General features: G+C 46.4%; 1 protein-coding gene across 1 annotated transcript; it reads right to left on the bottom strand.

The window, feature by feature from the left end:
- Positions 1-1414: 1414 nt before the first annotated feature.
- CGRRF1 (cell growth regulator with ring finger domain 1) lies at positions 1415-12875 on the bottom strand. The gene is made up of 6 exons (XM_053388567.1): positions 12630-12875; positions 10932-11071; positions 9356-9533; positions 6900-7047; positions 5719-5826; positions 1415-2841 (listed from the first exon to the last, which is right to left on the bottom strand). Exons 1-6 carry the CDS (start codon positions 12731-12733, stop codon positions 2548-2550), a joined length of 972 nt encoding a protein of 323 aa, XP_053244542.1. The 5' UTR covers positions 12734-12875; the 3' UTR covers positions 1415-2547.
- Between the last annotated feature and the right edge of the window lie 2378 nt (positions 12876-15253).

Below are 15253 nucleotides of genomic sequence, written 5' to 3'. Positions count from 1 at the left end.
TGCCACCACTGAGATGGCCCTCTGCCTGGTTCCCTGTAACCTCACATCTCACAGTGAGGGAACCGCCAGAAGGCCAACTCCTGACGCCAAGCTGGTGCCAAACGTCTTGCTCTGCTTTCCTTTGGACCACTTCAGCAAGGCCAGGAGGGGGATCTCGTTGTCTGGGCACCCCAGGACTTCCAGACCCACTGCCCAGGCTTGTGCCCCAAGGAGGTCACTTCAGTGCTACCACAGCTGTTTGACTTCACTCCCAGAGATACATTCCACCGTCTCTCGAGGCAGAAGAAGAGGAGGAGTTTGGATTTGATATCCCGCCTTTCACTCCCTTTAAGGAGTCTCAAAGCGGCTAACATTCTCCTTTCCCTTCCTCCCCCACAACAAATGAGGTGAGTGAGGCTGAGAGACTTCAAAGAAGTGTGACTGGCCCAAGGTCACCCAGCAGCTGCATGTGGAGGAGCGGAGACGCGAACCCAGTTCCCCAGATAACGAGACTACCGCTCTTAACCACTACACCATACTGGCTCTCAGTATGTGGGCAGACGGATGCCCACAACAGCATGGCTTAAAGTAGAAATAGAAGTCTTGGGTAAAGTGTAGAGCAAGGAGCCCTGGACTGAAGGTTACAAAAAGCCCCCGGAAGCACATCGTTTTAAGTCCTAAGGGATCTGGCAGTACGGTTAAAGGATGTTTTATAGGGTACTGATTTTATTACTTGAAAACAGAGGTGAAGAATTGCAAGCACGGGGAGTAAATGCGCCCCTATTTAGCCTTTGGGACTAAGGTCCCAGGGCAGCTTACAGCATTTTGAAATGCAACATAAAAAATGGTGGGCAGCCAAACTGCAAAAATGACGCTTGCAAGGAAGATGGAAAGGGGACACATGTTGGAAACTGCCATCTTCTTCATGGTTAGACCATAACCCACTATATACAAAGGCTGGAGTCACATCCATGGGGTTCTGCACATACTGGCATTGTGCCACTGCCCCCACCCCCAGTACGTGGTATCAAGAATATGGCCAACAAGGAAATATGGCCCTTTTGGGAAAGAAGTCTTCCACACCTACTTTAAAGACCTATGCAGGGACTGTGACTTGGGAAACAATAATCATATTGGATAGGAACTCCTAAGATCTTTAATCTTTAAAGCAGAACTGATCTGCAGTTGTCCAGGCAACCTAATGTTCCGTGCTCAAAAACAAACAAAAACGGGATCCCATCTTCAACCAATGTCATCTTTGTGTAATTACTGCCCTTTGGAGACTTTCGTTCACATTTGGCACTACGCATGCATTAACAAATCTCAGCACATGAAGTCTTGCGTGCTCCCAAGCATTTTGCAATTCCTGCCAGTGACTCCCGAGTCTTGACTGCCCAGCTTATGCCAGACGCAAGGAGATACAATACACAAAATATATGTGGACCTACTGAAGAGTTGCAAGGAAAACTCTTTCTATATTTTATTTCTTTGCTTCTGTCCCGTCCCCCCCACTTGCTGCAACTGAAAAGAGCAACATTACTATCAAGTAGAAAACCAGGCTGAGAGCAATTTAAAAAACACACACAAGAACATAAATACAAATTAAGTGTTCCCGGGGGATATTTCCTCTTTCTCCACATCAGTCTGTCGAGAGAAACTTCTTGGTGAAAAGTTCCATGAAAATACCCAATAAATTTATATGCACATACAAGGAGATATCCTTTAGACAGAGTTCAAAGCACTGTTTCTGCCTGTAATGCGCAGAGGCACTACACTGTTTGCACTGTTGCGGGAGGCAGAGGCAGCAGTGCAACCCAAGCCTTAGCATCACCGTTGCTTCCAAATCAAATCCACTGCAAAGGGAAGGTGCCTGAGGAGATTTCACCCCTCCCATATCCAAGAATCTGCTGATATTCTCTGCTGTTTCTCCAGAGAGGAGGGGGCGGTTTCTGCTCTCTACTTATTCCACTCCAGCCACACATCAAAGAGAGAGAGACTGAGTGTTAGAGAGAGGTTGTGTGTATAGATAAGGTTGCTGCTAAGAGCAGCTGCAGACACTCAGTGCAGTTCAGCATTTTCGTTTAGACCTCATTTAGCTCTGTACATAGTTGTGTATTATAGTTGTTGATAGAATAAAAGAAGATATTCTACAGAGCTGCTCTCCGAGTCGTTTATGCTCTGCTATACTCTGCTATACTCTGCTGTGCGACGACTGTCTTCTTGTGGGAGTGAATCTGGTGCTCACAACACTAAGCTGTGAGTCCACACCACTTTGACCTGTTCCTGTGCAGAAGGTGGTCTCTGGAAGTGCTACCCAGCTCGCCTAGCCCAGTCGGGGCTGAAGTGTGTGAGTCCAGTTGGTGGCACTGGCTCAAGGGCGATGCTGACAGTGCCAACCTTGCTTTAGAGCTGGCCAGACAACCAGCCACCAAAGTTCAAGTGGAAGGGAAGGTCTTCGGTACTATTCCAGAAGGTCCAAACTCATCTTTTCAACTCTTTACATGAATTTCTCCTCTCTTTCGGCCTGGATAAAAGTGCACACCGCTCTGTCCTTTCGCCCCCAGTTCTTCACTCTTTTCGGCCGCACAGGGGAAAGGACTCCCCAACAAACTGCCGGCACATTGGGCACTGCTTGAAATATTTCACGCATTCGTCGCACAGGCAGGTGTGCCGGCAAGGGAGGAGCACCCAGTTGACAGCCCTGTTCTGGCAGACGATGCAGTCCTTGCTGTTTTCATCTGGCAGGTCCGCCTCGTCTTCAGCCAGCCCGGCTTTCTCCAGGAGGACGCGGTCCTCTGTCCTGTCACCCGAGGGAGGGCTGCTTAGAGATGAGGCGTTGCTGTTGGCAGACATGAACAGTTGCTAGGGGTTGGGAACGGGAAGAGGCAGGGAGAAAAGAGAAATAACGTTTAGGCATAATACAGTGGTACCTTGGGTTACAGATGCTTCAGGTTACAGATGCTTCAGGCTACAGACTCCACTAACACAGAAATAGTACCTCGGCTTAAGAACTTTGCTTCAGGATGAGAACAGAAATTGTGTGGCAGCGGGAGGCCCCATTAGCTAAGGTGGTGCTTCAGGTTAAGAACGGACCTCCAGAACGAATTAAGTTCTTCACCCAATATACCACTGTACGGGGTCAGCAAACTTTTTCAGCAGAGGGCTGGTCCACAGTCCCTCAGACCTTGGGGGAGACCAGACTATTTTATGGGGGGGGGGGAATGAACGAATTCCTATGCCCCACAAATAACCCAGAGATGCATTTTAATTAAAGGACACATTCTACTCATGTAAAAACACGCTGATTCCAGGACTGTCCGCAGGCCGGATTTAGAAGGCGATTGGGCTGGATCTGGCCCCCGGGCCTTAGTTTGCCTACCCATGGGCTAGGCTTACTGAGTGTGCGCAGAAAAACTTCACTGGGAGAAAGCAGGAACTGTTGAAAAGGTTTTCAGCATGTCCAGGAAAACTTGTTTTAGTTTAGATTTTTTTTAAATAAGATGGAAAAAGGTGTGTTCTTTGTAGTTTTGCAAAACAGACTCATTAACCGTATGATACTTCATGCTATGCCTACTAAGTCCAAGCCATTTTGCAGCATTTGGGTTCCGTTAATATTAGAGAGAATCTCCTTTTGTTTCACTGTGGTGGCTTGGTCAAATGGGGGTGGGGTTTTTCAGCTGAACCCCCAAAGCAAAATGAGAGGTGAAGAGTGAAGCAATTGGGGGGGCAGTGAGAAATTCAGTATGTTAAGAGTAGAAGAGTTTGGATTTGATATCCCGCCTTTCACTCCCCTTCAGGAGTCTCAAAGCGGCTCACATTCTCTTTTCCCTTCCTCCCCCACAACAAACACTCTGTGAGGTGAGTGGGGCTGAGAGACTTCAGAGAAGTGTGACTGGCCCAAGGTCACCCAGCAGCTGCAGGAGGAGGAGCGGGGAAGCGAACCCGGTTCACCAGATTACAAGTCCACTGCTCTGAACCACTGCACCACACTGAAAGCACACACACACATGCACACAAACACAGAGTGTGTTTCAGTGCCCAGGTGTCAGGGGGTGGTCTGAAGACAAGGACTGGGGAATGTATTCTATGGCAGACCAGCTTCTCTCTGATGGAGAGCTGGAAGGGGAACAGTCGCCGCCACCCCCACCCCCGTCCACAGCATGATCAGAAGCAGAGAGAGAGACAGAAGCTGAACGGCTTAGGAAGGAGTTACCCACTTATGAGATAATGACAACAGAACCGGAAGGGAGGGGGCAGCTAGTTGAGACGTCCCTTGAGTGTGGGGATCCCCCCCCCCACCACAGACTCAGAGGTCCGAACGTATCATCTTAAGGCAGCCCTGTTCAGGGAAGTTTTTAATATGTAACGCTGTACTGTTTTTAACACTGATTGGGAGCCGCCCAGAGTGGCTGGGGAAACTCAGCCAGATGGGCGGGGTATAAATAATAAATTATTATTATTATTATTATTATTATCAGAGAGCAAAGGAGTCAGAGGGAGGGAGGGAGGAACTTCCCATTGGTGCCTAAAATGCTGCGGAAGTCAGATTAGACTAGCCAACTGTCCTCCTTGCGGAGAGCTGTGTGCTTGTGCTTGCAACATGACGCTGTAATAAAAGGACTATAAATCTATCAACTGCTCGTTAATTCCTATCTGTGATGTTACCAAAGAGAGGGGAGGACTCTCCATGCCTGACACCAGGTCTTCCCTGTTTTGCAGCCCATGGGCATTTTCAAAATATGCCATGGGGAGACTCTGCTATGAAACTAATAAAACTTAAGCTTCAGGGCCCGTAACCTAGAGAGGTCCCAGAAGAGGATTTAGTTCACACTGCTTACAAAATTGTGCTTTAAAAAACTGCATCATCCATGTATATAACATTTCCCAAATTTTCTTGGGTCTCTGTAGCAAGAGAAACGTAACTTGGCCTCCATGCACAGTAGGATTAGGTAACAGAAAGAGCCTGCACCACTTCAGATTGCATGTAGGCAATACTATTTTTTAGGTGTTCCCCTATGCGGAAAGGATCGTGCAAGTGGAAAACTACAAACAGGGAGCAAGGGAGACCAAGGCTAAAATCTTCCTAATGAGATTATAATTTTATTTTATTAATAATAAAACAGCCTCCCATCAGATGTCAAGGAGACAGAGAACTACACAACTTTCAGAAGACAACTGAAGGCAGTCCTGTACCGGGAAGTTTTAAATGTTCGACGTTTTATTGTGATTTTCTATTTTACTGGAAGCCTCCCAGAGTGGCTGAGGAAACCCAGTCAGATGGGCGGGGTATAAATAATAAAATTATTATGATTATTTTATATTTTTAACTTGCAGGTAGTGTTTTACAAAGGGGGAGAATTCAAAAATGTGACGGGTCACCTACAGTTCATTATCTCATCTCGTTCTGCTGCATACCTGGGTTGCAACCAACTGCATTTGCAAAAATGCGTTTTGATCACTCTACAGTTGCGGAATTGGCATTTCTGGGTTGCAGAAGTAAACTAGAGGAAAATGCACAGATCGGTGACCCAGGGGCACCCTGCTCTACACCCAAGCATCTCCAAGTTAGAAGAACGGTGTTAGCGGTCCTAGGAAATGATCTGCCTAAGTCTCTGGAGAGTTGCTGCTACTCAATAGTGTTAATATTGGACAGGATGGGCAACTGGCCTGATGCAAACCGAGGCAGTTATTTCCAGCCACTTTTGAGATGTAAAACAAACCACATATCCCAAAGCTTACCTTTAGATCATGAAATTGGCCCTGGGCCATGAGGAGATACTGATACAGTATTCGACAGGAAAGCCTGTAACTGTCATCAGCAACGTGAATTATAGATACCATAGAAACCTATGAAAAGAAAAGCATTTGAATTCTATGCTGCTTATTGTTCAAACAACATCCAACCCAACTGTGAAGAACTTAAAAACAAGGCATTGTAGATGGTAAAATAACTGAACAGTCCTTAATCGTCATTTTCAAGGAGCTAATACCCATATCTTGTTTAGAATTGCCTTGATCATTTTGGGTTCAAATTCCAGTATTCTTCCTGCCACACAGCCATCGATTTTTACTAATATATTACACAGCACATACATACCCACCCCGAAACAGAGCAGTGAAATTTATACGCGGTCTTTCATATTACATCATTTTAAGCGGAGGGGCAAAATTCCTTCCTCAATTTTAATGGCTGGCCTTAACTATTGATTTTATTTGCTGCTACACGTCTTTGTTTAGGTTGCCTGTTTTTATGGACTAGTGATAAATCTCAAAAGGTTTATTAACCACTAGTAAGATTTTAGCATAAAGTCCCAGAAATGGTTGAAATGATATACGATAGTTACAGAAACGAATAAAATCATTACAATTATAAAAGCGTTCCAAATAGAATACAACTGTATCTAAAGGTTTGTTTTGTTTTTAAAGCACCTCAGAGTGGATGCTTTTAAAAGTGAACTATGAAACCTTCATTTTATTTCTTCATATAGAAATCATTGCAGTCATCAGGTTTCCTCTCTGAGTCTGATGGTAGTAATTCTGCCTTATACTAAGGCCAATTAAGTAAATCAGTTCAACTTCATTAATCGCCTGCCCAAATTTCAGGTCCACCCAGGTAAAACTTATGCATGTGAAGCGATGGGTAATGAACTTTCTGACTATTTCCAGCAGACTGAAACAGACCTGGCTTCTCAATCTGTGGAATGTGGCAAGCTCTCTAATAACTATTTTTTCCCCTTATCTAATCCAAGGATCCAGGAGGAGATGTCATTTTAAAGAAGGAATAATATTAGCACACACCAACAGCTATGACAAAAAGCAAAAGCAAGTCCCCTGCCAACTCTGTTCGACGGCAATTTCTCACAGACAGTTCAAAGCAAACTCCTGTCCCAGTTCTTTTTCTCAAGAAAGAGGTTACCTACAATGTCATATATTTCTCTGTTGCCTTCATCCTCCAGCGTCAGCAGTGCAACTAGCGGGTACCGAGATCTGGGCACGGGGCCAAAGTCAATGATTTGTGCCTCTTCGGGTACCTGGCAGTGCTTCCCCGCTTTGTCAGATGTCTTGATGCTTTGTTTGTGTCAAGGAACAGAACCGCAAATAAAGACAAATGCAATGTTTGTGCCACAGATGTTCTTGGACGTGGCGCACAGGCCGAGGCTCAAGATGCACTCATGTATCTAGTATCAAACTTGGCTTTGACCGGCACAGACGAACTGTGTTGCATTCCATCTGTTACAAGCACGGAATTTAGCATTTGTTACAAAGTTCGGCCTCTGTCAGGGCAATCCTACACATGTACAGTGGTACCTCGGGTTAAGCACTTAATTCGTTCCGGAGGTCCGTTCTTAACCTGAAGCACCACTTTAGCTAATGGGGCCCCCCACTGCTGCTGCCACGCAGTCGGAGCACGATTTCTGTTCTTATCCTGAAGCAAAGTTCTTAACCTGAAGCACTATTTATGGGTTAGCAGAGTCTGTAACCTGAAGCGTATGTAACCTGAGGTACCACTGTATATTCCAAAGTCTCACTGACTTCAGAGGAACTTGCTGCATGGAGAGTAGGGATCAGATTATACCTGATTAATCTCAAGGGTTTGGGTTCCCCCACCACACTTTTTAAGATTTCCAGTAGCGATGGGGAGGTGGCCTCAGTGTTCTGCATGACTGCTACTCCCTGTGGTTAGTATGGAGAGAATAAATTATGCAAAAACCAAGAATGAATTATGGAAGATTAGCAAATGCAGGCAAATCTGCTTTATTTACAAAACTGGGCCCAATCACAATTTGCCTTTTCTTAGTGCAAGATCTAAGTTACTATGGACTAGAATTGATATTTGTTATGGCAAAGGTAAAGAACCCCGGGACTGTTAAGTCCAGTCAAAGGCGACTATGGGGTTGCGGCGCTCATCTCGCTTTCAGGCCGAGGGAGCCGGCGTTTGTCCACAGCTAGCTTTCCAGGTCATGTGGCCAGCAGGACTAAACTGCTTCTGGCACAATGGAACACTGTGACGAGTGCCAGAGCGCACAGAAACACCGTTTACCTTCCCGCTGCAGCGGTACCTATTTATCTACTTGTACTTGCGTGCTTTCGAACTGCTAGGTTGGTAGGAGCTGGGACAGAGCAATGGGAGCTCACTCCGTCGCAGGGATTCGAACCACCAACCTTCTGATCGGCAAGCCCAAGAGGCTCAGTGGTTTAGACCTCCTTTGTTATGGCAGACAACCATCAGCACCCAAGGGCTGACAAAAGACTGAGGAGTTATCGATTTCCTGCTCCTTTGATTGTGCAACTGCTACAAAGGAAGCTGTCTTGCATCGAACCAAACCATTGGTCCATCTAGTCCCATACTGTTGACAATGATTGGCAGCTGCCATGGATTGAACCTGGGACTTTTTGCATGCAAAGCAGACCCTCTACCACTGAGCTGTTATCTCCCCCAAAGCAGACCAAGAGAATACAATAGTTAAACATGTCCATTGGCTTTCCATGATAGTGAAGGAGTGCATGTAGTAGCAGGGCAAATGGCTAAAGGGGCTGCTTTACGTTCTGCTGATCAGCTGTTTAGTGGCAGCCAAGAAGTGAGTTAAGAGGAAAGAGAGCTATGGCAGACTGCTGCCAAAGAATTAAGTACCTAGAGCCAAAAGGTATTCTGCGTTCAAGTTAATTCTCCAATTTACACATTCATTTCTATGTGCGGCGAAAGGGAAGACTTCCAAACTGCAGCCCACTCTTGTGCTCACCCTGTACAGAGGTGAAAGGGGAAAGGAACCTCAAAACCTTTCAAAAATGAGGTTTATATTCTAAATAATAAGGGTGGGTTAAACCACAGAGCCCAGGACTTGCCGATCAGAAGGTCAGCGGTTCGAATCCCCACGACGGGGTGAGCTCCCGTTGCTCGGTCCCTGCTCCTGCCAACCTAGCAGTTCGAAAGCACACCAGTGCAAGTAGATAAATAGGTACCACTCCAGTGGGAAGGTAAATATGTTTCCGTGCGCTGCTCTGGTTCGCCAGAAGCGGCTTAGTCATGCTGGCCGCATGACCCGGAAGCTGTACGCCGGCTCCCTCGGCCAATAAAGCGAGATGAGCGCCGCAACCCCAGAGTCGGCCACGGCTGGACCTAATAGTCAGTGGTCCTTTTACCTTTATTCTAAATAATGAGGCTGTTGGTTTTAAATAGACTAAGTACAAGGAAGACTGATGGGCAGTAAGGGCACTAGACACCCCTTTTCTGGAATCTCCTCTCCTGGCTTTCTCAACTTTTTGCTAGATCCATTGGGGCTAGAAACTTGCTTTAGATGATTTGCTTAGAAGCAGAGCTGTTCAAGATCCTGCAACTCTACAAAAGCAAAGATACGCGACTCTGATCAAAGGATACCAATACTGCTGGCGGTAGAGGTACTCGTCATATACGGCATCCTCAAAGGCCTGTGGAGTTTTTATTCGAAAGCAGTAAGCATGCTTCTGCAGAGCTTCGTGGATCTTCTGCACGCTGCAGCCCCAGTAGCACGTAAGGAGGCAGTCTTCCAGGCAATCAGGCACCAGCGTTATGCCATCTTATGGGGAGAAAGAAAAGAACATGGAGTCACAAACAGGAGTTTTGGAAACTGAAAGGACCAAAGGTTGGGGGGAAACCCATTATGTCAATTCCAAATACTGTAACTATGTAGCAGGGAAAGCATCGTTTTTGATGAAAATCACCAAGTCCCTAAATCTTTCATGCTTGACAGCTCTTCTTCAGGCGATGAAAGGGCTTTTCCAGACAACAGATGAATTTGCCACCAGGTTTTTGAAATGTAACACACAAGTCATCGCCAATGGATTAATTTTTTTTAATTTTTTTTACTGGATTTCCCCCGTAAACAGTAAATCCAGATTAGATGGGGGAAATAAACTGTCTGCCATTTGGATGCCAGTGACTTGGTGAGGCCACCAGAGAAAACTTGCATGTGTGAGGAGCACCCAAAATCTTATTTCATAGAAACGAACGTCATAAAGGGGGACGCGGGTGGCGCTGTGATCTACACAACAGCGCCTAGGTCAGCGGTTTGAATCCCCGCGACAGGGTGAGCTCCCGTTGTTCGGTCCTAGCTTCTGCCCACCTAGCAGTTCGAAAGCACGTCAAAGTGCAAGTAGATAAATAGGTACCGCTCCAGCGGGAGGGTAAACGGTGTTTCCGTGCGCTGCTCTGGTTCGCCAGAAGCGGCTTAGTCCTGCTGGCCACATGACCTGGAAAGCTGCAGACAAACGCCGGCTCCCCCGGTCAGTAAAGCAAGATAAGTGCGCAACCCCAGAGTCGTTCGCGACTGGACCTAATGGTCAGGGGTACCTTTACCTTTTTAACTTCAGAAAACATGCAACTTCTTTGGGCGAGACTAAGTTCGAAGCACATTTAGATTGTTTGTCTCCTGGAGAAGAACGATCAAGCCCAAAATGCATTGCTATTGTCACTTGGTGGCAGCTATCTAACAATTCACTAGGGAAGCTCCTCTGCACAGCTGTGACACTCAGACCCTGGCTGGTCACTGAGAAAATAGGATGCTGGAGTAAATGGGCCTTTGTTCTGATCCAGCAGGGCTGCTCCTATGGTTCCCTGTTAATGTGTTTGCATCCTGTCATCCCTCTGGCACAGAGCACAGGTATCCATGAGATTAGTGGTGTTTTCATGCTGCCACGTTCATACTGACAGTGTAAAACCTACATTAGCAAGGATGCCAGTTCACAGTACATGGTGTATCTCCTCTGCATGACCATATGCTAGAAGAAATAAATATAGTCAAGCAGATCAAGGAAGCTATAATCTCTTTGCAGGGGCCAGCTTAAACTGGGTCAGCTCATTTCTGTTAAAAGGGTCTAACAGGGAGTTGCTACGGGCAAATCGATAGCCAGCGCTTGGCACAGCGGGGGAGGGGGGAGAAAATTTGAACAGCAACCAAAACACACAATCTACTGACTTGCAACTGAAGCCGCTTCCAGGTTTTTTATTTCCAAGCTGAATGGGTTTTTCACCTGCCGCATCTGTTTCTGGGACACTTTCACCGTCGATTCAGCTTCGTCTGAATTTCTCAGAATCACGGGAACATCCCACCCAAACCTAAGCAGCACGAAATAAAATCAACAGAAACGCTTAATATTAACAACAGTCAAATCTGGTGAAGGTACAGCCAAAAAGCAACAACTGTTTTAAACAAAATAACTCAATCTTCAACCCCTGTTGTATTTGCTCCTTGATGAAACTGACCCTCTGGATGTGGATTTTACCACAGGGCTGGGCTGCCACTTGCTCTCTCCTGTTAAAAATGCTATCCACTCACCCCCCGCAATGAAAAAAAAATTGTGCACCTCCATGTTCTGCGCACAGCCCTTCCACTTACCGGTACCCCCAGCCTCCTTGCTTTGAGCAGTTCCTATCCCTCCTAAACTCTACTCCCCTAAAACCCATTTAGAGGGCTCTTCCTCACCCAACCCTGCAGACAGCTATGTGGGTCTCAAAATTATCCTACTCACAAGATTGTTAAGTTTGACTGGCATAGCATATTGTAGGCTAGGGTCAAGGTCCCTGGACACTTCAGGTGGGGCTCATGTTAAATGTTATAGTATGTCCCTCCATCTGCACTAAATGTATGGCTTTCATAGATTTATAGATATTTGTGTCAGTGTGTAGATATATTGCATCATTTTAAAATTGCTTTTAAATTATTGTTTCGCTTCTCATGTTTTCAGTTGTTCTTACTTTTACTTCTAAGCTGCCTGGCATGTGGAAAGTCCCTGTCATGGGGAAAGGCAGGGTATAAATATGTATTTTTTGTGTTTTTATATTGTAAACCACCCCGTGATCCTCAGCTAAGGAGAGAAATAATAATAATAATAATTGTATACTTGAAGGAGCATCTTCACCCCCATTTTCCAGCCCAGACACTGAGGTCCAGCCCTGAGGGCCTTCTGGTGGTTCCCTCCCTGCGAGAAGCCAAGTTACAGGGAACCAGGCAGAGGGCCTTCTCGGTGGTGGCACCCGCCCTGTGGAACGCCCTCCCACCAGATGTCAAAGAGAAAAACAGCTACCTGATGTTTAGAAGAGATCTGAAGGCAGTGCTGTATAGAGAAGTTTTTAATGACTGATGGTTTAATGTATTTTTAATCTTTTGTTGGAAGCCACCCAGTCTGGGGAAGTCTGGGGAAACCCAGCCAGATGGCCGGGCTATAAATAATAAATTACTAAATTTATTATTAATATAATAATCTAAATAATTTATTATTATTATTATTATTATTATTATTATTATTATTATAGCAGCACCCTCCCCCCCCTTTCCCAGATGCAGCACCCCCTCACCCCCTTAGAGCTTTATTATGTCTCTAATGACTATCTTTCTATACGTTTTATGGCTTTCCCCATTATATCTGTGTTTGTTTTCAGTTTGTGAAAGCCGCCTTGAGTCTCTGTCTGGGAGGAGAGAAATAATAATAATAATGATGATGATGATGATGATGATGTAATAATAACATGCCTCCCTCCCTCCACAGCTCCCCATCACTTACCCCCCTCCATTCACTGGAATAAATCCCCCCCAGCCAAGCCCCCTCCCCTCCCTGGACCCCCCTCCTCCTTCCTCCCCCCTCCCCCCGTGACCTCTGACCCCCCCCCCACTGACCAGCCCATGACCAGGCCGCTGGTGACCAGGAAGCAGATGAAGACGACGGAGATGTAGAAGAGGGGCGAGTATTCGTACAGCGCGACAAGAAACGCGGCAGCCATCGGGGAGAAAGAGGCGCCGCCGCCGCCGCCGCCGCCTCAGTCCCTCTTTGTTGTCGGCCCACAGCGCCTGCGCGAGCGAACCCCGCGCATGCCCGCCAGCGCCCAACGAAGCCTCCGCAGCTGCCCTTTCTTCCCTTCCTCTTTGCCCTTCGTTCTCCGCCTGCCCGTCAAACGCTGCGCGGTACGTGGGGGGCGGAGCCTCAGCCCCTTCACAAACTACAGCTCCCAGAATTCCAAGGGGGGAAGCCGGGGCATCGTATAGCGCTTGAAATGCATAGCGCAGGTGGGATGTGCGTGGCCAAATCTGGACACATCAAAGAAGCGTTTCACTTTAAGGCGCTGTAAATTTGAACAGGGGAAAGAGGTAGAGAAAAACCCGGGACTCCACGTCGCCATCTGGTGGCAATAATAATAATAATACTAATAATAATTATTATTTATAGCCTGCCCATCTGGCTGGGTTTCCCCATCTACTCTGGGCGGCTTACAACAGAATATTAAAACACAATAGTCTATTAAGCAATAAAAGCTTCCCTAAACAGGGCTGCCTTCAGATGTCTTCTAAAAGTCTGATAGTTGTTGGCACAATGTTATATCGCATATACAAGGCATATACGTAAATCGCTTTTTCTTTAGCAGTCTAGCTGAGTCCTGTGTATGAGAGAGAAAGAGAGAGAGAGAGAGAGAGAGAAAGAAAGAAAGAAAGAAAGAAAGAAAGAGAAGCATAGAAGAATAGAATTGTAGAGTTGGAAGGGACCCTGAACATCATCCAATTAGACCAATTAAACTTTTTATTGCACTAGCCATAGACCTTGGCATCATTCAGAAGGAGAACCGAGCATCATCCAGTCCATCCCTCTGCCATGCAGGAATATGCAGCTGTCCCATGTGGGGATCGAACCTGCAACCTTGGAATTACCAGTACCAGCCTCTAACATAATGGGTATTATCAACTGACTTTTTTTGGGGGGGGTGTCGGGAAGAGGAGTGATGTAAATATAATGGTAATTATTGTTACTGTGGGACGCGGGTGGCGCTGTGGGTAAAACCTCAGCGCCTAGGACTTGCCGATCGTATGGTCGGCAGTTTGAATCCCCGTGGCGGGGTGCGCTCCCGTTGCTCGGTTCCAGCGCCTGCCAACCTAGCAGTTCGAAAGCACCCCCGGGTGCAAGTAGATAAATAGGGACCGCTTACTAGCGGGAAGGTAAACGGCGTTCCGTGTGCTGCACTGGCATGCCAGCTGCAGCTTGTCATGCTGGCCACTTGACCCGGAAGTGTCTGCGGACAGCGCTGGCCCCTGGCCTCTTAAGCGAGATGGGCGTGCAACCCCAGAGTCGGACACGACTGGCCCGTACGGGCAGGGGTACCTTTACCTATTGTTACTGTATTAGCTTCTTCTTCTTTGGCCATCATTCGTAGCCAAGTAAGATTGTCTTCCATAAACACGGTTTTAAATGTGAGTCTGTAAGTGACTATGGAGGCCAATTCTGGATCCACACGTCCTTCCACAGTGGGGACATTGGTTTCTGTGTAGGGTTTGCCAGGCGTGCCTTCCTCTTAGCACATTTCTCCCTTGCATCCTGAGTTTGAGTGTCTTCAAAGCCCATGACACCTTTGGTAAAGGCTGTTCTCCAACTGAAGACCTCGCAGGCCAGTTAGCGGTGTTTATACTACATTTTTTTAGATTTGCCTTGAGAGAGTCTTTAAACCTCTTTCGTTGACCAACAGCATTACGCTTTCCATTTTTAAGTTCGAAATAGAGTAGTTGCTTTGAAAGATGATCATCTGGCATCTGCACAACATGACCAGTCCAACGAAGTTGATGTTGAAGAATTGTTGCTTCAACATGGGCGACTGTTATGTACTGAGTTGCTTTGCTTCTTCCAGTACACTGGCATTAGTTCACCTGTTTTCCCAAGTGATGTATAAAATTAACACGTGTGCTTGTGGGAGATGAGCGCCACACCCCATAGTCTCCTTTGACTGAACTTCACCTTCCAGGGGTTCTTTGACCTTTCACCTGGGGGAGGTGTGTTGTAGGTTTATTTTATTATTGTTTTTATTATGTGTTTCAGGTTTCCAGCTTGCATTTTTATGCTGCAAACCGCCCTGAGATTTATGGGTGAAGGGCGGTATGTATGTACAGTATGTAAGACTGTATGTATAAATAAAATAAAATAAAATAAAAAGTGCAAACTATGGTCTGAAGCTCAACATCAAAAAAACCGAAAATCATGGCCACTGGTCCCATCAGCTCCTGGCAAATATAAGGGGAAGAAATGGAGACAGTGAGATATTTTACTTTCTTGGGCTCCATGATCACTGCAGATGGTGACAGCAGCCACGAAATTAAAAGACGCCTGCTTCTTGGGAGAAGGGCAATGACAGGCCTAGACAGCATCTTGAGAAGTAGAGACATTACCTTGCCAACAAAGGTCCGTATAGTTAAAGCCATGGTTTTCCCAGTAGTGATGTATGGAAGTGAGAGCTGGAAAGCTAGTGGGAGGGGCAAAAGGGGGG

The sequence above is a fragment of the Podarcis raffonei genome, chromosome 1 (assembly GCF_027172205.1).
Source record: "Podarcis raffonei isolate rPodRaf1 chromosome 1, rPodRaf1.pri, whole genome shotgun sequence".
In the NCBI taxonomy this organism is placed as follows: domain Eukaryota; kingdom Metazoa; phylum Chordata; class Lepidosauria; order Squamata; family Lacertidae; genus Podarcis; species Podarcis raffonei.
This window is presented reverse-complemented; position numbering and strand designations above follow the sequence as displayed.